The sequence below is a fragment of the Pectinophora gossypiella genome, chromosome 22 (genome assembly GCF_024362695.1).
Source record: "Pectinophora gossypiella chromosome 22, ilPecGoss1.1, whole genome shotgun sequence".
Classification (NCBI taxonomy): Eukaryota; Metazoa; Arthropoda; class Insecta; order Lepidoptera; family Gelechiidae; genus Pectinophora; species Pectinophora gossypiella.
In genome coordinates this window covers 1472061-1498382 of record NC_065425.1, presented here as the reverse complement: position 1 = coordinate 1498382, position 26322 = coordinate 1472061, and the positions used below count along the sequence as shown (strand labels likewise).

General features: G+C 40.0%; 1 protein-coding gene across 13 annotated transcripts in view; it reads right to left on the bottom strand.

Annotated features, from left to right (window-relative positions):
- Positions 1-26322, bottom strand: part of LOC126377113 (C-terminal-binding protein) — a 144999-nt gene that overhangs the window by 6525 nt on the left and 112152 nt on the right. For 12 of the 13 annotated variants that reach the window (XM_050024775.1, XM_050024777.1, XM_050024784.1 and 9 more), the window contains exons 4-12: positions 24887-25015; positions 8603-8717; positions 7721-7865; positions 5900-6031; positions 4655-4854; positions 3966-4065; positions 1860-1990; positions 1112-1267; positions 510-600 (exon numbers count right to left, since the gene is read on the bottom strand). In XM_050024775.1, the coding sequence (XP_049880732.1) occupies positions 510-600; positions 1112-1267; positions 1860-1990; positions 3966-4065; positions 4655-4854; positions 5900-6031; positions 7721-7865; positions 8603-8717; positions 24887-24969 (1153 nt within the window). In that variant the 5' untranslated portion in view covers positions 24970-25015. Of the gene's footprint in view, positions 1-509; positions 601-1111; positions 1268-1859; positions 1991-3965; positions 4066-4654; positions 4855-5899; positions 6032-7720; positions 7866-8602; positions 8738-24886; positions 25017-26322 lie in introns of those variants that run through there. The other variant, XM_050024788.1, reaches the window with a different exon arrangement.

The following is a 26322-nucleotide window of genomic DNA, read 5'->3' as shown; positions in this document are numbered from 1 at the left end:
TATATTGGACCGCGAAGCAATAAAGAGCGCGTGAAAGCGTTCGTTGCTAATATAAGATTCCATTTGCTCTACCGTACGCGGCGATATACGCTGACCCTCAGCAATTGGTCCCGGCTATTAACCATAAAACACCTTCACCTACTAATTCTCCTTGGAGCATGCATTGTGGTGGAACATGCTCCATACCCAGACAAGTATATTAGAAGAACTATCACAATGTCCATTGCCTACAATAGACGTAGCTATTACAATAAATAATCTTATAGTGAAAATCACATAAGCGCCTTTTGTAAAATCACATTATGATGCTATTTCAACAGAAAGGATATTGTTCTAATTACATTCCGGATAAAAGTCGACCATAGCTTGTCTATTAGTTATGCTAACAAAAATCGCATCCGTATGTTCTTCTGAAAGGCGCTTGCATGATTTTAATAAAGCGACGATGAAAATTGAGGGCCGTGATACACTTGTTTTACATATGAGAGTGTGTGTTGTGTGGTATGTACCTTCGCTGTAGGTGCTGGGCGGCGGCTGCGGCGTGGGCAGCGGCGCGGCGGGCGGGGCCAGCACCGGCGCCGCCGACGGCAGGAAGTAGTCCTGGGACACGTGGACCATTAGTACACAGACAAACATATATAATACTTTATTTTACATATTCAAAAGTACGGTCGCGAGTACTAATATGTGTGCACTTTGATACCATGTCACATTAACTTTGACAAATTAAACCGTAAGTCTCATTAAATGTCAAATATGATAGTGCGACAGGGTTCTAAAGTGGGTACATGATAATGCTCATGACTGTGCATATCATTCCTAACACAAGCAGCTTATATACGTCCCACTGCTAGTCAACCGGAGTACAACATCCTCCTGGCCCTATACCACTCTTTGTGAGGTCGGCACAACGTGTATTCCTCTTCCATTCATCAGGACATACATATATAAGATCACACCTATTTCCCGCTGGGGTAGGCAGGGACCACGGAAATTCACATACCGATCCAGACCGATCGATAAACCTGATACGATACGAGCGGTGAGTTGCCGTTCTATACGTAGTATCATTGTTTATCCTACGCGCATAACGTTATTATGTGTACAATACCTTGTTAACGCAGTTCCGTAGACAGTCGGGTATGCGCCCGACGATGGCGCGGCGGATCTCGGAGGCGGCCATCTCGCGCAGCTCCTGCGCCGACGCGTCCGAGTAGAACGCCGCGTGCGGCGTGCATAGCACGTTCGGCGCCTCCTTTAGCGGGCCCTGGGGAGGGAAGCATAATGTTACAACATTTAAAATTCTCCGTAACAGAAACGGACTTGGACGGCGAAGAGGCAGTAGTCACCGCCGCCTATGGATTATATACACCAGCTTCTCGCCACCTATATTTATGTCCCATGTACGGGGCGAGCCTATTGCCATTTACCGGACACAAATCCTGTGAAACCACATGACATTCATTTCATTAACTATGATCCAAACTGGAATTCAAATTCAAAGTCGAATTCAGTGGTTTAAAGCCAGAGTCGAGATTCGAAGCTGTGGCGTTACGACGTAATTACCGTGGAGGTACGCAATCCGTTGTCCGAACAGCGCTTTCATAGATTCATAATAATTAAAAAAGTTCTTGTTATAATTACAAATCGAACTGGCATTCTCTCTATAAGCCTTGTTCTTGGGTTGAGTAGGATTCTGGTTTGTTCCATGGTTTTGTGGTTCACATGAAATGGTGTGTGTGTCATCTGGAACACGTTTCAGGGCTCGTAAGGGGTGGACGTGACTAAGATTCGGAGTTTTTGGTCCCATAGTTTTGTGGTGCACATGCAGCGGCGTATGGTACGTGTGTGGTGGTCACCTGGAACACGTTAAAGGGCTCGTTCTCATGCACGTCGAGCGCGGCGGCGCGGATGCGGCCCTGCTTGAGCGCCGCAGCGAGCCCCTCGTCGTCCACCAGCCCACCGCGCGCCGTGTTCACTAGGAACGCGCCTGCAAACAACATCAACCATCAATGATTAATAACTTGAATAAAATGAATAAATTAAAAATTTAAAAAACCCCCGACCAAAAAAAAGTACTCAATTATTATAACAAAAGGTTAAAAATGCTATCCCACATATGCTTGCAAGCAAACAGAGCTTGTAACATTCCTATCACACTTAACAAACGACCTGATGACCTTGAAGACCTGAACCCATTTCCACCAAACATAGCTAAAAATCAGTTGATTCAAGCTTACAATCTTCTTACCAAACAAAGTGATTTTGAAAATGTCCCCGTCGGAAATCGAACCTGGACCTCATACATAATATGCATGTGTGATATATATGCACATTTAAATGTGTGTATTAAGTAGGAACGCACCTAGACGGACTAAAGCAACAAATATAAACATCGCAACAAGAAATAAGATGCATTTGTGCTTTTTGATCCAATCCACTACTTCGTCTGTCGTCGCCATATTGAGTTCTTCCTTTTACTTGACGTTTCTTCTTGCAGATTTGTTTGAGATTGTATTTATTCACTTTTTACTTATAACACTTTTGCCATAGAATAAGGAATAGCACTGGTATAGAACGGTAAATCTTCGCCCCGCACCAATTCGTATAGGGCGCTGACCTCACTCCTTCTGGGTATTACTTTAGTCTTTAATGGCCATAAACCGTTAAGAAGGAACACGCGTGGATTGTATCTCACTTGCAATAGGGTAGTTTCCAACTAGTCAAATCAGTTACTTTTTACTAAACATAAACACACGAAACACACGCACGCGAAATTACTATGGAATTTGTATGAAAAAGCAACCTGGGACGTCATAGAAATGACGTCACATGGACATGCTTTTTCACACAAAAAAAACGTCTTAAAATGTCGCACTTATTATTACATTCTTCTTTATTAAAATTCATAAATAGGTTAAATGTAAAAAGATAACTTTTTTGTCACCTTTAGATCTGTCTTTATTCAGTAATCAGAATTTCATAATTTATCTTTGATCTAGGAAACTACCCAATTACTTGTTAGGTGGAACACGGTAACAATAAGATTTTTGTATGAAGTGTCCGGGGTAAGTTTTTGCGTTTGTCTAGTTTGAAATTCGAACTGCAATCGACACTAGCGATACTAGACACAATATAAGCCAATTTTCACTTTTCTTATCTCGTGTGGGTCGCGAGGTGAAAGACCTCAACCCTGGTGTCAGGGTTAATCTTCACTATGATGTTAATTTGATTGAACTTCCTGAATTTCTAAATCTACGTCCTACACTGGACCTTACGTAATAAGATCGCTAAAGTACTGAAGACAGGACAGGGAAATACGTAAGCCTTTATTATAATAATTTGTTTGTTTGTTATCCTCAAACAATGCCCGTGGAATGTAAACATTTCTATAGAAAGGCGGAAATATCGTTATTGAAGTGACTATACATACGGCCGACGGTCCTAGTACGACTTTAAAATAGCCTACGCCATCCCACTCGCGTCAGACAGAGTACGCGACAGAGCGGAAAGCAAGGAAACCACCGCCCTATTTTTCCCTAAAAAGTAGCATGGAGAATGCTGCACCGACAAGAGTGTGGCTCTTAAATTAGTCATCATCATTATCCCATTTGTCACAGGGTTCGCTCAGGGTTGTCCGGGTTGGCTCTTAAATTAGTGATAATGATATATACATACAACCCTCAATCCTTAATGCGGTGGGCAGGGTCCTCAGAGAAATTATAGACGGGAATTGCCTTTGGACGTAGAATAAAGTATAACACATTTATGACTAAAGTAAGGCCCAGAGGGGGTGAAGTCGGCGAACGATACGAATTAAGCGCGGGGCGGGGAGTTGCCGTTCTATACGTAGTATTATTCCTTATTCTATGCTACAACGCTCATTTATCAAACTATTACACTACTACCTTTCAATGTCAGAAATTAAGTTATTGCTATGAATGTATTGTAAACGCGGTATGTACCTGGGCGCATCTGTTTGATAGTAAATTCATTGATGAGGTGGTGATTGTGCTCGTTTAAGCTGCAGTGCAATGACACGCAGTCACTCTGGAATAGGAGGTCCTGAAACATAACAACATTAAACGTTAAACACATCGGCAGGGTTTGCACGGCAAAGAGGGCTTCCACCAATAGACACAGCGAATGCTATCTACGTAGATAGACGTCGCACGGCTATTGGCCGAAGACATCGATGTGATTCGCACCACGCCCGCGGTTGCCATGCTGCGAAGGCTGGTTATATAAAGGCTTCAGCACACCAACAGCAGTAGCGGCGTGAGTCTGTGCGATGTCGCCTGTGTCACGGGTTTACTCAAACGAACAAAACTCTGTGATCCAGTGGTTGATCGTTGGTTCGGAGTCCCACGATTCGGAGGTCCCGGATTCGAATACCGGTGGGGACATAATCACAACAATCACTTTGTGATCCCTGGTTTGATTAGGACATTGCGGGTTGATTGCCCGATTGCCCTAAAGTAAGACATGATCCGCGCTTTGGTGGGCACGTTAAGCAGTCGGTCCCAGTTGTTTGAAGTAAACCTAGCTCAGATGCTGGTGGGGAGCGGAATTGTCGTTCTATACTTAGTATTATTCCTTATTCTATGGTTATATGATGTCGACTAATTTATTGTTTATGTGGTGTTATGTTTACCTGCAGCGTGTAGACCCTCGTTAGCCCCAGCGACTTCTCTATGCCGTCGGGCAGGTAGGGGTCGTAGAAGATGACGTTGAAGCCGAAGGCCTTGGCCCGCAGCGCGACGGCGGAGCCGATGCGGCCGAGCCCCACGATGCCGAGCGTGTCGCCGCGGATGCGGGCGCAGCCCGCCGCCGCCTCGCGGACCTGCTCCGGCCCTGGGGGGCACAAGTTTACATTAGTCACTTAATAAGAAAAATAAGCAGCGGTTAAACCTATTCACCTACGTAAATAAACTGGATCATAACTAATAATAACAGATGTCACGACGCAGGATTTATTGTTCTTAGATGGGGTCATATACAGGCAGATAATAAGAATAAGTTGGACAGAAAGGATTACTAAATAGGAAATGCTAGAAGGAGACACACATTGAGAGTTATTAAGGATAGAAGAGGCAAGATGATTAAGACATGTTGTTATTAAAAACATTATAGAAGGGAAGAGAGGAAGGGGAAGACCAAGAAGAGCTTACATGGAACAAATTAAAGAGAAGGTGAACGACGTGTTTTATAAAGAAGTCAGAGAATTGGCCTTTGATAGACAAGAATAAAGAATGCTACAGCGACAAGAGCGTGGCTCTTAAATTAGTAATGATGTGGCGGGTAGAAGACCGACGCTAACCAAGTCCGCTTATTTATTAATGCTTATTTAGTGTATTGTACGGTGTATTTGAGCCGTGAAAGCCCAGTTGTATTAATACGTCACTTTCAACGTGAGGTCCAACACACCGTGAGAAACCCACGATCCTCAGAAATGCGCTTCGGAGCTATGTAACCTAACCTGTATCGGGCTGGTTTTCCCTTCGCGGGTTGGAAGTTTGGAAGATCAGACAGGCAGTCAATTCTGTATCAAGAAACCGGACTTGTCAAACTTTGTGAATTGGTTGAGAATGCCACCAGACCAGGAGGTCCTGCAGGTGAGTTGCACCTGCAAGATCCACTCATCCCAAGCCTCAAGTCGACTATGTTTTTAAAGAACGTCTAGGGCCCTGAGGTTATTTCTTGCAGATCCTTTCCTCGACTATACAGGTTGTGAGAAGCTGCAGTAATTTTAGGCGGATGGGACATTCGTTATGTGAAAATTGACTATTCAAAGTGTAACTATGTTACCTACTGAATAAAGATATTTTTGAATTTGAGTTTGTTCTCCCCCGTGACCCCGTGAGAAATGGGATAGCGCTAGGGAGATGGTGTATTGTACCTGTGAACTTCTTCCCCTCGCGCACCATGTTGGCGAGCCAGTAGGTCCGCCGGTACAGGTTCAATATGAGACACATCGTCGTGTCCGCCACCTCTTCCACGCCGTAACCCGGCACGTTACATACTGCTATCCCTGGAAACATATACATACATTATGTTAGAACTAGTTTTGTACAGGCAAACTGAACATTTAGACATATATTTACCAAGTATGTAAGTATTAGAATTGATTTCACTATGACGTCACGCATACAATTGTAATATTAGATCAGTGCAATAAACACTCGTCACGGAGACGGACACTTTTACTTACTTCACCTAACACTCCACCCCGTGGCAACATAACCTAACAATTACCATTCCCTAACAAGAACAATTCAATGTAAGGGCGACCTATATCTTTAGGCCCCCTATACAAGTTTTATACAGATTTCCAGACAAAATAGTTAAAAGTGATTTGGATTTCGGGCCTTAAGGCCATATTGTATTATACATAATATACGGTTCATCATATCGTCACTGAAAAGGCAAAATTACGTAAGCGCCAAAATGCCATTTCAAGAAAAAGCCGTTTAAAATATTTTAATCGTTTTTTATCATTACTTACCCATTTATCCAATTTAGGTGACGTCAACGTAAGTTTACATTGTTTTTACAATTTCTATGTCTAGCAATAGATATCATAAGATGGACTACTATTTTAGGATATATTGGCGCTTATGTAATTTTGATTTTCAGTGACGATATGAAGTTTAGCTTGAATGTAGGTACGGTCACGAGTACTAATATGTATACACTTTGATACCATGTCACATTAACTTTTTTGACAAATTAAACCGTAAGTCTCATTAAATGTCAAATTTGATAGTGCGGCAGGGTTCTAAAGTGGGTACATGATATTACTCATGACTGTACCTAGCCTACCTAAGTCTTGATAAAATTTGATAATATGGCGATCCTTAGGTACGTACAAACCTTTCTGGTTTTTGTTACACTTGTTTATGTGATTTTGTATGTTTGTATAAATAATGAATTTAAAAAGTCACTACCTAGTCAAAAAAAAAATACGATCCAAAGTGTAACTATGTTACCTACTGAATAAAGATATATTTGAATTTCTGTGTCACAATACCATGCAATGGTTGTCAAACACGTGAAGTTCTTATGGTGATACCTAAGGCGACAACAGGCGATAAACTTAAATGTAGCTCGTGAAACATACAACAAATGCACGGAAATAAAAGTGAATAAAATCGGACTTTAAATGTATTTCCCGTGGTACGGTGATAGAAAATATTATGTGACTCAACAACATTTATTGGCAGTAGTCCGTGCGAAATAGAGTTACATCATTGATTTACCACTACCGTAGAGATACAGCGCTTGATACAAAAATGCGGCGAAAACTTGGCGCTTGTTTCGCTATACACACAGCGGTATATTATACATTCAATAAAATCGTGTCCAATTAAGAAAGTATCGTACGCGGTCAGGTTATACTGCGACTCGGATTGACCGGGAGTACTTGTTTTGGTGTACTTATTTAAAATAATAATTTTGGTGGGTTTTACTGCGAAAATTAAAATGTTTATACTGTGATAACATGCACAATGTCATTACTTAATAGAAATATGATGTTCCATCCTTCTTTTTCGCTTTGAGCTTCTATTTATGCAAGTTTTTACCACGCATTTCCCCGTGTTGCCAGTTCGACGCCTAATCGCGCCTAATAAACCGCTGGACCACAGATACTGATTTGATCCGCGAAAACCGATTTTGGGTTTTTCGTCCATACATTTTGTGTTTCCAGTGAAACATTTACCTAGTTCGCCGGCGGCTTTGACATCAATATTGTCGACACCGGAGCCGATGCGCACGATGATCCTGAGAGCTTTGAACTTCTCCAGGTCTTCCTTGGTCAGGATGATCGTGTGCCACATCAGCGCGCCCACCGCCTCGTTCAGCACCTGAAACACGACACTTCATATGTTTACACGTAGCCATTACAAAAAAAATCTCCGAAATCCAATCTACGTCATACTTTGGAACATTGTGTGGAAGACAGGAACCCAAACTGGGTAGACCTTGTATCTTGGGATCCTGGGTCTCCCCCAAAGGTATGCCTTCTAGAAAAAAATTGTATTTCACAATGTGTTTATGTTGTGGTAAAAACTCATTAATAATAAGGACACTGGCTGTTTTCTGATATGAAGTTTATATACTTGTTTTTTTTTTAAATGTTCCATGTTTGTTACTATCTGCCTAAAGGCTAGGTAATAAAGCTCTCTTTTTCATAACACATGCGCCTTTTTACTGCATGTTATGGGCCCAGAGTGGCCCTAGCCTTGCAGATTAGTGATGAGTGAAGCTGAAAGTCAAGCCGCTGCGGACTGACATCCCAGCGACCGGGCAAGATTATGCCCGTAGTGCCCAGCGGAGTGCCACCGATTCCCAAGCTCGAAGGGAGGTCTAACTGCGTCTGACTGCGGCCTTTGGAGGTGCGTCGAAAACCTAGAGCTCCTGGCACAGGTAAAGCCAAACCACTCCAAGAGACACAATTATGAGTTCAAGGGGGATTTTCCGTCGCAAAAGTATGGAATGTTCTCTTAATGTCTCCCTCAGTATTCCATACGGTGTCACTAACACCCTGTCTACAATACATCAACACTTCATTTGTGTGTCTAATATAAAAATACCATATTACCTTCTCGTGTATCTCGGAGGTGGACTGAGCGTCGCAGAAGGCGACTGTGGCCACGTCCTTGAGGATTGGCATCTCCACGGTGCAGTCGCGCCCGTCCAGTAGGGCCACCAGAGGCCTGAAACGGGAAACGGATAGCTACGTTAACATAAGTACCGGCGGTTCGGGTTGTATGTCTTGGATTGTCAACATTCCTATCCTACATATTTCCTGTATCTAAAGCACACTTCATACAAACAAACCTCGTTTATTTTATTTTTTATTGAGAAAACCAATAGCTTACAATTAAATTTTAACTTTATTAATAAGAAGAGGGACAGTAGACCGCATAATACAAACATAATACGGTAATTTTACAGAACAAAAATATATAAAGAATAATTAAAACAATAAACGTCGTCACTAAAGAAGATAGTACCCGAAACAGAACCTTATTTTCTGATATACATAGGATACGCGTTACACATATTTATTAAAAATATAAGCATTACAAGGATATAATTAATTGTTTCACACAGACACTACACATTGACGTTCATACACGCGCATCTCGCGACGTCCGACGCCCACCGATTGAAGACTAAAGTAAGACCGAAGGGGTGAGGTAAACCTAGTTCAACCGCTGGTGTTGCCGTTCTATACGTCGTATTGTACTTATTCTATGCCTAAAGGTTACCTGGAATAAAGCCGCCTGTTGTTTATATTTTTATCCTCTTCAAGGCAAGAGTGAATAGACACTTCCTAGGCAAGCAAGTCCCACCATGTATCATTTACCATCAGGTGAGATTATGGTCAAAGGCTTGCCTATCAGGCATAAAAAAATCGGCGTTTCTTGCATATTGTACTTTTCTGTACCTTATATTCTTTGTGCTCAATATAGTATATTTATCTTATTCTCTCTTTTATAAAGACAAAAAGAAAATAAGTAACTCAATAAAATCTAAAAATAAAGTCAAAACAGAAATGTTTAGCTATTTTACATCAACAGATGACTACCTACTTAACAGATTACGTGGCCTCATAGTGTTAAAATATAGATACACACATGCGATGGAGGTAACCTGTCTTATGGAAATTTAAAATAAATGAAATCCTTTAAAAAGGATCATTTAATGACCAGCCATTATGTTCATACATTAGTCATCAATTCGTATGTTTAAAATAAAAAAAATAATAAAAATAAAAAAGTTTATTGCAGTATCTTCCGGTACATAGTTTATACTGGGTATGGAGCCACCTTTTAAGCATAGATATGCTTGTATTAGGTGACTCCGTTCTTCCATAACAATGTTCGTAAATTGTACCTTACACTAATTGTCAGAAGAAATTAAAAGAAAAGAAAATATATATATACAGGGTGTAACGGAACGGGGGTATCAACCCGAAGTGTGCCTACTCTGTCACTATCTACAAATCACATGCGAGAGTATTGGCCGCCTAAATTCATATTTGCATTAGTTATGAGCAATTGAATTCCAGGTCTTCATGTAATAAATTCAAATTTGCACAACACTACGTAGCAATCAGCTGTTCAAGGTATTTAACTTTTGAGTGAACAGCTACCACCTCTTTTATTTATGCCTGCCCTAGTAAAGGGTAAACGTGCCAGTGATGGCCATATTAATCAATATTTTTTAAATTGTTTTGTTTCATCCTTGTGAGGCCAAGATTTCCAGACACAATATTTAAAAAAACAATTAGCTTTGGTCCCGGTTACTGCTTACTGATGTAATAAGTAGTCGTTACATGAGCCATGTCAGGGGCATTTGGCGGCTCAATAATAACCCTCGCACCAGGATTGACGAGGTTGGTTATCCACCGCACAACCAATAGGATAGAACAAGATGTGAACATACATAAATCACGGCTTTATCCCTAATGGACCAGACAGAGCTACAAGTAATTACACATATCTAATATCACACTTACTGCGCTACTGAGGTGGGCAGAGTCACTTTGTTGTACAAGTTTTGTCAAAAAATGTAGTCGATTACCTACATTAATAGTTGATAAAGAAATGTACTTTACAATGCATCTCGTCTCCTTGTGTAGTATGCTTTATTTTATGATTACGTAATATCAGGCTCCCTTAACACCGTCATCCAGGTCAAATGGGCATCACGCTAGCGGCGAATGCGTTCATGGCTAGCTAGGTACGGGACAGTTTCATTAGAATACTTTCAGAGTTTTGCAGGCCCTAAACAACTACTACTACTCATACACAGTTACCACCAATCACTGACTAAGGTGTGCAAGTACTAACACCTCACTTTACAATGGATGAAAGGACACAGCGATTCAAGAGGTAACGACGCGGCGGACGAGTTGGCCAGAAGGGGAACGGGAGGTAACAGCCATCGGTCCGGAACCGATATTGCCGATCTCATTCGGACAGGTCCGCTCGCTGCTACGAACGAGAGCAGCCAACAAACACACCTTTTTTTGACGTGACTTATCGAAGATTTGCCGCAAATGACATTAACTACTTGGCCGGACAAATGGGGAGCGCTGAAGGCTCTCACCCGGTACAACATTTAAGACAACAGGCCTGAGGGTGCCCAGTTGGGCGCGAACCTCGGCTCAGGGCGTCGTCTGAGAGGAAAAATATTTGAAAGAATTAAACGACCCTAGTAAGTCGATAGCGATAAGCGCTGATTGAGGGAAGTCGTCGACCACGCCGGCGGTGTCGGTATCAGGGTCCTGAAATGTTTGTTGTCGCGAGCTGATTGGCTGATTCTATGGCTAGAGTAATCGGGTCGTCGGGATCGTATTACATACTTCGGACGCCGATGCTATTCAGTACCGTTCCTAAGCGGGATGTATTCGGAAGCCGCAACTACCAGGGGATTTGGTTGGTGCGGAGCAGAATCGAAAAAACTAATTTGAGCCATTGGGCAATGGTTGGCAGACTTAGGTCAATGTGCAGATTTTCATTGCGAAGGAACCACGAACGATTTTGTATTTCCTGTAGACGGTGGATTTGAGAGAGACTCGCGTGAGCGAAAACTACCCCTGCATAGGTCATGATCGGACGGATGCAAGTCGTGTAGATTCCTAAGGGATAATTTACTACGCTTGTTAAGGAGACAATGAACACGGCCCATTACAAACGTGGCGCGATCGCGCACACGTTTGATATGGGCCTTGAAAGTAAGACGTCTATCTAAGACTACGCCGAGATATTTGACTTGCTCCTCCCAAGGGATCGGCTTGCCAGACATCTTGATGACTTAAGTTGACAGCGTGACCGTGACGTATTATAATAGCCCTTTGAAAAGTACACCGCTGCACTTTTCTCCGGGTTTACCTTGATTCTCCATTTGCGAAACTACTTGCCCAAGGCATTGGCGCGTTGGAGAATTCCGGTCATCATAACTCGACCACGGCACGAAGAATAGATGGCTGTATCATCCGCAAATAAAGCTAGTTCGGTATTAGGGTATTTGGGAATGAACAAACACACCAGACTATGAACCACCGTAAATAAATGCAGGCAGGCTAAGATGGCACTACCCAATATCAATAGTTGTCTCTCCAAAAGAATTCTAAATGTGAAGAGGTCTCCACTAATACAGGTAACAGCTGCAGGTAGCAGGTGTAGCTGTGTGGTCACGGTGATATCAACAAACATCTGTTTACACTAGGTGTCACCGACAAGCCCCTGTGCAGAACCTGCATGGACGAGACAGCGGCCCATGTGCTACTGGAGTGTGAAGGAGCCGCCAACTACCGGGTCCGGCACCTTGGCCAGACGGGGTGCCTCCCTGAGGCGGCCGGCAACGTCAGAGGCTTGTTAGAATTCCTTGGGGATTTACAACATAGTAAAAGCAAAATAAATTTCTCAAGTACCGTTGTGACTGCCTACCCCTTAGTGATACGGGCGTGATATTATGTTAGTATGTTCTGATTACTTATGGCTCTGCCCACCCCATTAGGGATACGAGCAACTGCAAGTGATTGTGTATCTTATTAACGAGACATTAATGTTACGTTTACAACATAGTAAAGACAAAATTAATTTCTCAAGTAAAGTACCTACCTAACATAACTTTACTTTTACTATGACATGGTAAAAGTAATCTTAAAATAAGTACTTTCGTACAATACAATAATACTTTATTGCCTACAAGGAATTAAAAACACATAACAGTATTTTTTTAAATCTTTTTCTATCGTGTGGGTTGTGAGGTGGATTACCAACCTCATCAACCCTGGTTTCAGGGTAACTATTGAGCCGCCAGAGGCCCCTGACATGACTCATGTAATGACTACTTTCTTACATGAGTAAGTAGTCACCGGGACCAACCGTGCCTTCCGAAGCACGGAATTGCAAATTGCATTGGGACAGTTAATGGGATTTATACCCTGTACCAGGATGCCAGGGCTCGCGAATAGAAAAAGGCACGCTAGTGTTTCAAACTATCGATAGTTCAGTATCGATTATCGATCATAATCATTTTCAACTACGATTTTGATTGGTAGAAATAAAAAAATAACTTTTCAAAAAATCTAAATCCATGGACTTTTGAGTTATTGAAATTCAGTTTAGACAATCAGCCCACTCAAAATAACCATACTATCGGAGTGTAGCAATACTACTGACTGAGGGCAAAATTATCGATAGTTTGTTATTAATCCGCAACGATACTATCGATTGTATTGCACTTAGGTAATAAAATCGAAAATGTTCCCACTTTCCGAGTTATCAATAGTCTTGCTATCGATCGACTCTCGGTCGGGATAGATTATCGATAGTCATTTTTTGATCGGCAAGCCCTAGTGCACCCGAAATTCAAAATGGCGGTGCTGTTAAGGGAAAGTTATCATTAACCATGATAAAAAATATTATTTTTTTTTGTATTTTTTTTCCTTCCTAAATTGTAGTCGTGTATTGTCCAACAGTGAACAATAACATCACGCCTTTTTCCCATTGGAGTAGGCAGAGACTTTCAGTCTCAGCGGAATTTCACTTACCACTACACGCTCGTATCGCTACATGCCCGTACCAAACATACATACATAATATCACGCCTTTATCTCTTATGGGGCAGACAGAGCCACAAGTAATCATAACATAGGTACATAAATAATTATCATGCTCGTACCGCTAATGGGATGTTCTTGTGACTCTGCCCACCCCATTAGGGATACGGGCAGAGTGATAGTATGTCTTATTATTGACAGATTAATTTCGCCTTCTGCTATTGCGCGGGATATTTGCGAAGAAACGTGGCAATTCTGTGTTAGTGCCAGAGTGTGAGCGCGGGTGATCCTTATTAGATAAACGACTTTTTTACTTTTCTAGGTTCAAAGTAAAATACGTACCTACTTTCATAAAATACAATACATTCATTCATTCAAACAATACCATAAAAATATTTTATTGCGCACAAAGAAATAACATACCCTTAAGTACCAGGATAGCATTCGAAAGAGATAGAAACATGCACACGAAAGTAAACTGTCAAATTATTTGTCAGTGCTTGTTTACTATCTGTGGAGTGAAGTTCGAAATTTGGATTTGTTGTGATAACTCTGTACCGTCGGTGAAAAGTAATACAAGTCCAAAATTCAAGTTTTGAGAAAATCGAGTTTAAAGTTAAAAATGTTCTAGCTCGCGACTTATAAGGAATAATGGAACATAAGTTAGATGTGTCGGTAGGTGATGATGGAAGGTTTCTTTTCTAATATTTAGTTATATTTAGAACCTAAACAGAAATGGTAGAGGATCAAAATAAATTACATGTATCAGTTGACACCAACTTTTATATTGTGTAAATTGATACAAGTCTACTTATACCTTTTTACACACATAACTATAAAAAAGTCATCGTTGATATATCATATTTCAATTATTAATTTTACAGTCTTATTCTACAAAAAACAAAATGTCTTGGAAGAAAGTTTATTTCATAATGTTGTAGAAAGTCAAAATTCTATTTATTTTCTTTAAAAAGTAAAGAAACGTAACTTATATCAATTGACACAAACGATAAACTATAACGAATTTGTGTCAAGTGGTTTAACATGACTTATTTTGTCGGTTTTATTGTGTAAAATGATACATGTTTTTACGAATTTCTAATAATAAATACATATGAAGATGGTACACGTATATATAGTGTAAGGTGGCGATAATAAGATATTTTTGTTATGATTTTACTCTCAAAACTCATAAATAACCGGTCAAAACCACCACTGCTGCCCACTACAAACACATTTTGTCACTACGCCCCTAATCAAAACCACTTTTGGTTCATTTTTGCAGTCAAAATCTTACAAATTCAATTATGATAATATTTCCACCCCTAACAAATGAAGGTAAGAGGAATCATATTAAGACTGGTCATTAGGAATGTTTCGGGCTAGCCTGGCAGTATGGCCTGGAGATAAAAGTGATGTACCTACGTACTTTTAAACCAAAATCACACAAACCGGTAAGTGTTACTTCTTTCTTGCTGAAACTATTTAAAAGATCACAACTCATTCCACAATCAAAATCCCCTAAAGTAAAGTAAAATTCGATATTTCGAATTATCAAAATTCCCGGTCTAATGGTAGCCCGCAACATTGACAGAACGATAAACGGAGTCGAATCAATGTTGACGATGAGAATAGGTAGTGAAAATGAAGATCATTGGTTCACCTCCAAACCTATATAGGTTACACAGGGCTATCCTCAGGGTAGGTCTTATCACCTTTACCATAGTCTGTTATGGTTAAGCTAAATGAGCTCGTTTCCGCAAAACTCTACACGTAAGCACACGTGGGGGACTTTTCGCGTATCCTCGCGTATGGACCACTATTGTGAAGTGGGCAAACTTCCCACTATATCATCATCATCCTCCTGCCCTTATCTCACTCTAGGTGGGGTCGGCACAACATGTATCGGCAAATGTCCCATCTTCTTCTTCTATCGTGTGGATTGTGAGGTGAATTACCAACCCCATCAACCCTGGTGTCATGGTTATAACTGAGCCGCCATAGGCCCCTGACTTGACTCAATGAATACTCGAATGTCCCATATGTAATGTTATTTTAATGGGCTCAGTTTTCCGCATAAATACAAGTGGTCCATTATGCGTGCTTTTATTGATTATGTAAGCCAACTAACTCCTTTCAGAAGCTCAAATACCTCCTTGGATTTTTACAAACTTTGTGACCTGGTTTAATTAAGGGGTTGTGCCCGTGGTGTTGCCAATTATTTATTCTAAATCTAATCTATCCTACAAGATCCCACTGCTGGGCAAAGGCCTCCCCTTCCTCTTTCCATTTTTCACAGTCCTGTGCGTAATTCTCTCTTATGTAATCAAAATACAGAAAACAAATTATTACTGGTGGTGCTCAAGAGTTCAGAGCAGTTATTCCCTTTATAAAAATGAGGAAGCTCGACAAATTTACACCATTCAACGTGTTTGAGAAACCGGTAATCTTCTCTTGAGAAGATGTGGCAGATCCCGATGCTGCCGATGCCGAGCTGTCATCTACGGCTGTGTAGGTTCAAAAATACCACTACCGGCGCTTGCATAAAAGATCTAACCAGCTTGTATTGAATGGCTTGCATATTAATTGGAGCTCGATAATATTTGGAGCCATTATTTCACGTCTACAACCTCCTTAGCAATGAAGGCAGCGTTGAATCTGCCACCGCTTAACCTGCATGTAATCAAGAAAATTATGTAAAACAGCTATGCTTCGAGCTAAGGGAAGGAGACTAACGACAGTTATGACAAATCTCAAATACCTCTTGACTAACCCTGCCATGGTGATAACGACGCCATGATCAGGACCCACAACTTATTGAGGTACTGTAATTAAGTACTACAAGGTGGTTATAGCAGAAAGAGAAAAAACACGGTTTGGTCTGAAGTACTAACTTAACCTATACCCATTCGCAATGCGGATCAGATATGGTTTGCTGTGGCTCTAGACAAAATGTCTTCCCTAGGATACACACTGGTGGCGCATGGAATCGAACTTGTATGTATCATTATACACGACACGTTATTGATATCTAAGATCGTATTTTCTGAAATATTTTGATATATATTAATTTATATTACTTTTCACGAAAAAATAAATTTGGTGTTTGATGTTACAACTAAAATTATATCATTAAACACGGACTGTGAGAATTCAAGGATTGCGTGTATTTTAATATATGTTGAGTTGCATTTACTTACACCAAAATATTCAGTGAAAATCTTCATTTCACTTTGATGCAAGTTAAGATGAATTATGTTACACGTGTTATAACAGCATGAATCCTTCACAAACAGTACTTATATCACTAAACACAAAAATTATCTCCGTATTTATAATAGCTACAGTTACGAGAATTAGACAGAAAGAAAGAGAATTTTTTGAACATGAAGTGTGTGCTAATAACTCAAAAGTGATACAACTCGAGTTGTATTACTTTTCACCGACGGTACAGAACTGTGATCAGTGATAGTTCGAGGTGTCTTTGAGTAATGTAGGTTATTATGAAATGATGATGTGTGTGGGTGCCGGCGATGGCAACTTAAGTGAAGCACGGAACTTGTATCAGCGATTCATAGAAGGTAGACCAGCTGATGAAGCCAGGCAACTGCCTTCACTGCATTGCTTCAGGAAAATGGTCAATCGCCTACTGCATTTAACGGGCTCTTTCCACGCGTCATCCGAGACTGGCCGCTCGGCGACCCGTGATCCGGAGTTTGAAGAAGCCGTACTAGCCGTGCAGCCAACCCAAGGACTACCACGCGAACCTTACCACATGCAACGTACGCCCGAGCTATTTCCTGCTTACCTCGTGTGGCATTCTGAGAATGGTACCGAGTTCAAGTGGAAAGCTCACCAGACTTTGCTTCGAAAGTGTTGTGGACAGATGAAGCGGCAGGTCTGTGCATCGAACGGGGATGACGACATTTCGAACCTTTCTTGTAAAACGTAAGTCTAATTATTAATTACCTACCTACTTACCCACACTCACACTTTTTTTTCCTATTTACTATTAAATTAAATACCTTACCTAAACAAGTAGGTAATTTTAACTTATTTTACACGTCATAAAATAATGTGAGAATAGTTGTCAAAGCAAAATGACTCCAATTATTAGATGCTTTAGTGTCATTCTTGTTTGTTACAGTCGCCGACGTGCCGCCGACTCGGATTGTTCCAATCGGCCGCCGACTCCTTTTGACGTTGCCGCCAAAGCCGCCGCCCGCTCGAATTTCGTACCTATCGCGGCCGTGCGAGCGTCACGAGTACCAGGCGACCAGGACGCGCTAGGAGATTTGTGTAGTGCCAATATTTGAGTGGATTAAGAACAGTGACCTCAATAGTGCTGTGCCGTGTTTTTTACATGCTGGAAATATTAAAATATTTTTTTAACTGAAATTTAAAAAAATATCAAAAGTGTTTTTTTTTAATTGAAATTTTGCAGATAAGATCTACATAAGGTATAGTTTTGTCCCCTTTCGGCTTGATACCCCCCTTCCGTTACACCCTGTATATATTGTAACACCTGCATGTTTAATGTCTTAATCGAGCAATCATCATCTTGATAGGTATCATAAACTCGACTGCCTGATAATCATTATGGTAGAAAGGTAAAACTTAGGGTTACGACAATAATTTTAGATAATTATTGACTTCATTTTAATATTTTCATTTAGATGTTTCTTTTGTAATTGTATTAAAATGTTTGTTATCTTTTAAACGTTTTTAAAACTTTTAAAACTATATTTTTATATTTACAACATAGCAATGATTCTGACACCCATATATTTAATATAATACACAAAACTCCATTTATTTTTGATATTTACATTTATTATTATTGATTTAGTCTACAATATAAGCAGGGATTTGTGCTACAATGTCCTTGAAAGTTAAAAAAAATCGAAAAGTTTGAAATCATTTTCCTTTAACAAATCAGAAAATTCCTATTTACTCATTTCCTGACGGTGTGTCTTCTTCTTATCGTGTGGGTTGTGAGGTGGAATACCAGCCTCATCAACCCTAGTGTCAGGGTTATGATTGACCCGCCAAAGGCCCCTGACATGGCTCACGTAACGATTACTCACATCAGTAAATAGTATTTAAAAGTAAACTAGTCTACCCTTACATATATGACAATGTCTGTACCAAGACTTTGGTACATTTAACCTATATCCTCCTAATACCGAATGTTCTTTATAAATGCAAACCCCATTGTTTAACTATTGTGTCTGGAAATCTCGGTCTTAAGAGGTTAAGCAAAAATATGATATCTAAGAGCTGCTGCGCCCTAATGCAGGGCTATTAACCTTTTTTAATTTTACTTTAATTCGGCCAATAAAAAAACTTACTTTTTAAAGTAGCAACCCTAGACAATATTTAGGTCATTGTGAATGCTGCAATAAGTATGCTATAATAAACATCACGAACTACACTTACGTGTAATGAATGTATGTACGTTCTAATATGTATGGAGTATGCATGTGTGTGTATTAAAGAGACCTTCCCCTTCCTTCGGGGATACAAGTGTGATCGGTGATGTGCCGTTCCTGGGAATATTCCCACTTTGGGACATTCCCGGCAGTAGAAGGTGTATGGGACATACCTAATAGTCTACCATTTATGGTCAGTCACATCTCTAGCGCGAGCAAACCAACACGTCTCAATGTTTGGATCTTGTAATTTAATATAATATCCTCAGTAATACAGTTCATTCATTAATTTGTGTGGGGTTTTATTATAATTACCAGCGCTCCCTACAGAAGGCACAAAAAGTTATGTAAAAAGTGCTTTATTACTTAGCCTATAGGCAGATTAATCGGAGCACAAGGCACAAGGAAGGCATGTTAAGCTGTTGGTCCCGGTTACTACTTACTGATGTAAGTTTGAAGTCGTTAGATGAGCCATGTCAGGGGCCTTTGGCGGTTCAATAGTAACCCTGACACCACGGTTCATAGTGTTGGTAATCCACCTCACAACCCACACGATAGAAGAAGAATCAGAGCACAAGAAAAACAATTTGGAAAAAAATGCATCCAGTGTCCTCACTATTAAAGAGTTTTTACCACAGAAACACTTCTATTTTGGGAACATTCTCAGGTACGGCATATATATTGCTATGGCTGTAATGTATGTTATTTTAATAATGAAATCGCACTATAATGGACAAGTGCGATGGCCAGTAGGTTACATTACAAGAATCACTTGCTCTAACGACGTAATTTGTCTTCGTGAAAAAAACGTTTCGTTTCGACCCATCATTATATTGTTGAGCTAAATATATCGTGGGTAAAAAATAATATTACAGGCTTAATACTCTGTTTGATGTGAAGTAAACTAAGGTCGTGTTTTAATATAAAGTTTCAGAAATGTTCCATGGACGAAACGAAACATTTACAATGTTCCATGTTTCTTGTATTCCCTGGTGATGTCTATCTAGCATGATGAAAATTTTACAGTTAATAACTTGTAACGCAAGTTTTTTCCGTAAGGATTATCAGAATAATATCAAATACGAGTATTAGGAATACATTAAACAGATGCAGAGGGAATTCCGTCTCTTTCGTAACCTGTGCCGTGTTTATCAAAACTTACAAGTCTCTACAAGTTACTCAAATATACGTGTAAATTAAATTTATTGATTGTAAAATATACTTGTGAAATAAATATTGACACTTGTAACATGTAACTTACATGTGTAGTTTTGATAAACACATTCTTGTATTAACGAAAAAAAAAATAAGAAAATTTCTTGTAATACAGAGCTTGTAAGTATTGATAAACAAGGCAGATTTATGTGACTGCCGATTCCCTATTCTCATACTGGGAGTCGCAATATTCCTATATTTAAAACGTGAACTTGGTAACGTGGCTAAAATAGTATGGCACCTTCTGGGTAAGCTCTTTACACCATCGACACTTTCTCAACCTCTTTAAGAGGCAGAATGGTGTGTAAAGCAAACCTATTTCATTTCAAAAAAAGGAAATCGTTATTCTGGTTTAATAATAGTATCCGCGTAAACTTCAAACAATATACACTATTAAATATCAATTATTTTTATATGATCCGTGCTACTAATGTAAGTGGTCGTTACCTGAGCCATGGCAGGGGCTTTTGGGGGCCCAATAAGAACCCTGCAATTAGCTGTCTGTATCTAATTCAAATTCAAAAATATCTTTATTCAGTAGGTAACATAGTTACACTTTGAATCGTCAATTTTTACATAACGAACGTCTCATCCGCCTAAAACTACTGCAGCTTCTCACAACCTGTATAGCCGGGGAAAAGAAGCTGCAAGAAAAACCTCGGCACAGGGCCCTAGACGTTCTTTAAAAAAATAATCTTCTATGTTTTTGTATGCATGTGTGTATGTGTGTCTATCTATCTACCTAACCCAGGGTGATGAGGTAAAATTGGTAATCCAGCTCACAACTCACACGATACAAGATTTGTTTTAGTATCATTATACTATGAAAATATTGAACAATCTAGATTGTTAGCATGTAAATACAGCGTGCCTACGTAGTAGGTACGTATTATATCGGTAGAGTCGGTGACCGCGCGCCAATCCGAGCCAAGGTTGGCCGTGATAACACGTTGCTAAGCGTCTGGCGGTATTACGACGTGCTTTGATTGTTGGACGAGTAGTTTAGCTTTAAACAATGATATTACATAATAATAAAACCGCCGAGCCGTGGTAGCCCAGTTGGTAGAACGCTTGCCTCTCACTTTGAGGTCGCAGGTTCGAATCCAGCACAGGCCTAAACTAATGATTGTCGAATTTGTTTTCGAATTCATGTTTGGATATTAAATTATTATCACGTGAAGAAAAACATCGTGAGGAAACCCACATTCCCGAGAAATGCACTTTCGGAAGTATGAGACTTAACCTGTATTGGGCTGGTTGTCCTTCGCGAGTTGAAGGTCAGACAGGCAGTCGCTTCTGTAAAAGCCGGACCTGTCAAATCTACAGGTTAGGCAAGGGTACTCTGGAAACCACGTGGTATCAATTAACTATGATCCAAACATGAATTCAAAAGCCAGTACATGAACCTGTGACACTGTGATGTAAGTATGCGTTCTCCGAACAGGGGCCATCACGGTTACTAGATCAATTGCCTTATTGCGTACGTACACATCATTTTCTTCAAATCCAAACCAAATCTTTCACCATTCAATGGCGGGTGGATCAGAATCGATACCGTCTATTAGCAACAGACAAGCGTCCCAAATTGATGGGGCAAATTAATTACCAGAGCAAATACCCAACTCGTCCGAGACAGCTAGTAACTTGGCAAATCAGGAGGACCCACTCACCACAGACACGGATTATGAACTTGACTTCAGTTAGAGAACTTTATTATTTAAAAAGTTGAATTTAGATTTATCTAGTATAACAGTAGTAGTATAGTAGTAGTTAAACAGGAGGCGAACGTCGTGTCTTATAAGGAAGTGAAGGAATTAGTCTTTGATAGACAAGAATGGAGAATGCTACACCGACAAGAGCGTGGCTCTTAAATTAGTGATGTGAGTATAATACCATTGTTAGATATATCACAGCCTGTAACTACATATTTATTTATAAATGTAAACAAATATTGTCATATATTTAAGGATTTTGGTACGAAATAAAGATATTATATTATATATTATATCTAATACATACGCCTATTTCCCACCGGGATAAGCCAAGATTATTCCAAGGTATTCCATTTGTTTCGATCCTGACACACTTCTCGTGCTTGTATTATCCGATATTTGTAGCTTTATAGATATAACGATATCTATAAACTCTTAAAAATTATTCATTGTACATATATAAGTAAACTTAAAAATGTCAAAAAAGAAATGGGTACAAAAGGTGGGCTTATCTCTAAAAGAAGCCACATCGAATAAATGTTTCTTTTTCCGACCTCCATTCTGTAATTTACAACCATATCATAACTAATTTAGTGAGAAGAATAGTGAGTAATTTGCAATTATAACTGCAACATTTATTTATAACTGTACCTAAATTTATCATCATCTCTCTAGCAATATTCCGATTTTCACAGGGTCCGCTTATTCTAACCTGAAGATTTGACAAGACCGAACAAACACACATTTAGCTACAGGTGAACTATACACTTTATGCACAATAATTTATATATATTTTTTATCTTAATAAGTTCAGCCTTGATTTTATTCATCAAAGGCAACATAATACGCAAGTCCCAGTCATACTTTATAGTTTCCAAGTTTAAAAACCCCGGGGATCGGGTACTTGTAACATCCCCCTAATACGTGCCTGCCCCAACCCCCGGGTAATTAAAGCACGCCAGTGCGATTAAACTAATAATTTAAACTTTCGTCATAGCGAAGCGGAATTATTATTATTGGCGAGCAAAGTTTCGGCGGGGAAACGAGAAAGTAATTCGACGCCCACCCCAACTTTTGAGAATTCCAACTTTCCTGGGGCAGACGAAAACAGATTTGGCGGCAAACAAAGGGGAGGGAAGCGGGGTGGCAAGTTAGCAACCCCTTCGAGCAAGTTTTGATGGAAACCAAATAGGATTAGCGCGAGAAAGAATAAGTTGAATGAGCCCAATGGACGGACTTTGTTAACTTGCCGCCTCCGACCGGTTCCGAATGCGAATTAGGGGACAGAGTTCAACTCTACGTCGGTCAACATTTACAACGTGTTGATTGGAGACATTTTACAGCTAACAGTTGTGGAGATTATTTGGGACTTTTCTTATTGTAATCAATTTAACATACATACATGAACTCACGCCTATTTCTCACCGGAGAAAGCAGAGACTATTTGCTTCTATCTTTCCTTACACACTTCTCTTGCTTCTTCCACATTCATCAATCGGGTCATACATGCACACCGGTTAAGAGTAAATCGTACTAACTATTTATGAGGACATCTTCAATTTATCTGTATAAATAAATATATACGATACTGTACCATTATTATACTTAGATGACACATTCACGGGGAAACAACATAGTATCGCGCTTATATCCGTGAAGGGGTAGGCATAGGTGTACATATAGTATATACACCCACTGCTAGCCATTATATAGAAAGTGTTAGTAACATCGTAACGAAAACTTTGAGGGATGATTCAGGCCCTGATTCTGAGTTGAAGTCAAGTGGAATTTTCCGTCGCAAAAGTATGGAATGGAAAATAATTTAAAAAACCAATAAAATTCTCATGAATTTTCCGACAGGAAATTTCACTTGATATCGACTCAGAATCATGGTCTGAATCATCCCCCTTAGTATTCGGTACGATGTCATAAAGACCCTATATGTTTAACCTATTGTTGAGTAATATTATTATTAACAGGGCACAAATCTCGATGATTTCAATTACCTATGGTCCAAACATGAATTCCAATATCGTATGAGCGAAGGACATTATCCAACTTTGGAATAAAATGTAGCTAAGCAGTAACATTTTGTCTTCTTATAACTACTGGGTCATGGATTTTACTCTACATTTCACGGCTCTTACGTGTTATTGCATTCCAAATAAAACATACGAGGAAAGAAATCGAATGTGTGAATGCGCCCAGGTGCAACCTGCATTGCGGATTGCGCGATAACTACAGTTATAGGCACATGCCTATAAATTGCCTATATATGTATATCCAATACGGTAAAATAACTGACGCGGCCTCGTTAGACTTTTAACACAAAATTGGAACGATAACAACTTTATTATCGCGCTTTTATCGCGTTAGCGCTTGTTTGGGTGTTGTGTAAATATGTTGTTCAATGCAACATATTAATAGATTCTGCTATTATAGATTGCGAATTGAGTATAGTATTTTAGTTGTTAACTATTAGCATCACGAAGATCGTCGCAACAAACCAAACGATATGAATTGAAAAGTGGATAGCAGTTTCTCCGAATAAAATAAAAAGTAATTTAGAAAATTAAACGTTCAAACTTCAATATCTGTTAAAAAGACATCCTCGTACCCCTAGCATTATCTAGTGTTTCACTGGGTCCGCGTACCTAACCTGACGATTTGACAGGTCCGGTTTTTTACAGAAGCGACTGCCTATCTGACCTTCCAACCCGCGAAAGGAAAACCAGCATCTATCGGGAATGTGGGTTTCCTCGCGACGCTTTCCTTCACCATTGAGCTCGTAATAATCATATATGATCCAAACGTGAATTCGAAAACAGATTCAACGTGAATTCGAAAACAGATTCAAATAAAAAGAAATATTTTTTTTTTAATACAATGTTCAATTGCAGCGAGGATTTTCAGAGCCTTGCGGCCTATTTGTATCGTGCACTCACCTCGACTGCAAGGGTCCATTGGCGATGGGACCCCGCATGCTATCCATACGCGCTCTCTTTGGCAGCATCTTGCGTTTGTCCATTTAAAGCGGCAGCGCCGCTTTTTTCCACCTGCCTGCAGCGCGTCACCTGGAACAAAAACAAACGTCCTTGTATTACACAGATTATACTATAACAGAGGAGTGGAAGAAGGGAAGAGAGGCCTTTGCCCTGCAGTGGGACATTGAGGGCTATTAATAATAATAATATTATAAAAAAGGTTGTAATACATAGTATTGCGGCACGGCGGGTCGAGTTGGAGGCCCGGAGTCCCGACGTGCCGGCAGAGTAGTACACAAATGGAAACAGTTTATTTTAGAATATGTACACTTTACAAGCAGCAGTAACTGTCAGTACTATTCAGAGGCGGAGGACAGGACGCCACGGACTACTCTGGGCGCCATCCCACTTGCGTCAAACAGAGTACAGCGGGGCGGAAGGCAAGAGGGAAACCACTGCCCTATTTTTCCTTAAAAAAGTAGCATGGAAAATGCTGCACCGACAAGAGCGTGGCTCTTAAATTGACGATGATGATGATACTTCACAAACAGGAACATAAAGTAACAGTTAAACGATAATATATAGAATACCATATAACGAAAATAAGATGCAATGGACACGTAGATTACAGTAAAAGATAGTGGATACGGCCACATTTAAGCAATATAGAGTTAATCTTATCAAGGTCGCGGATGTAATGTGGCAAATAAAAAGAGAATTTCGAAATTTAAAATGATTGGCGCTAAGGAGAGGACATGTACTCTGCTACAGTATACCTAAATTCACTCCTGCATCGCTATCTATGAAAGCACGATTAGTCATAACATAAGCTCACGACAATATTCCAATTGGGGTTGATAGAGGTACATCCATCGAGAGGCGAACTAAGTACCCACATCTCACCGAGCTTTTTGTTAGACCAACGGACAGAACAAGCTTGGACTTAAGATTTTCGATATTTTCAGTTACCTGTGTCTAAGTAAGCTTCCTTCTTGCGAAATTTCATAATATTTAGGTCTATTTCTCTCTAGTTTACTGGTGGGAAGAGACCCACCTGACACCCTAAAGACCTGAAGACCTAGAAGAACGTTGTTGACCAAATTCAATTCAACAGACGCAATAACACTACAAAAATAACCTTCTTCTTTTTTGAAGTCGGTTAAAAATATAGGTGGTTGCGGCTGTCTAAAAATATTCATCATCTCAATATTCACCTATGTAAATGGGGCTTAAAGGAGTCACCATACTGTGAATGTGGTCACCCGGACCAAACCATATCTCACATAGTGAACGAGTGCCCTCTGCACCGGTTCCCAGGTGGTATAGCCGAACTGCATTGTGTGACGGATGCAGCAGAGACTTTGTTAGGGGAGCTTAAGCTGGATATTTGATCCAAG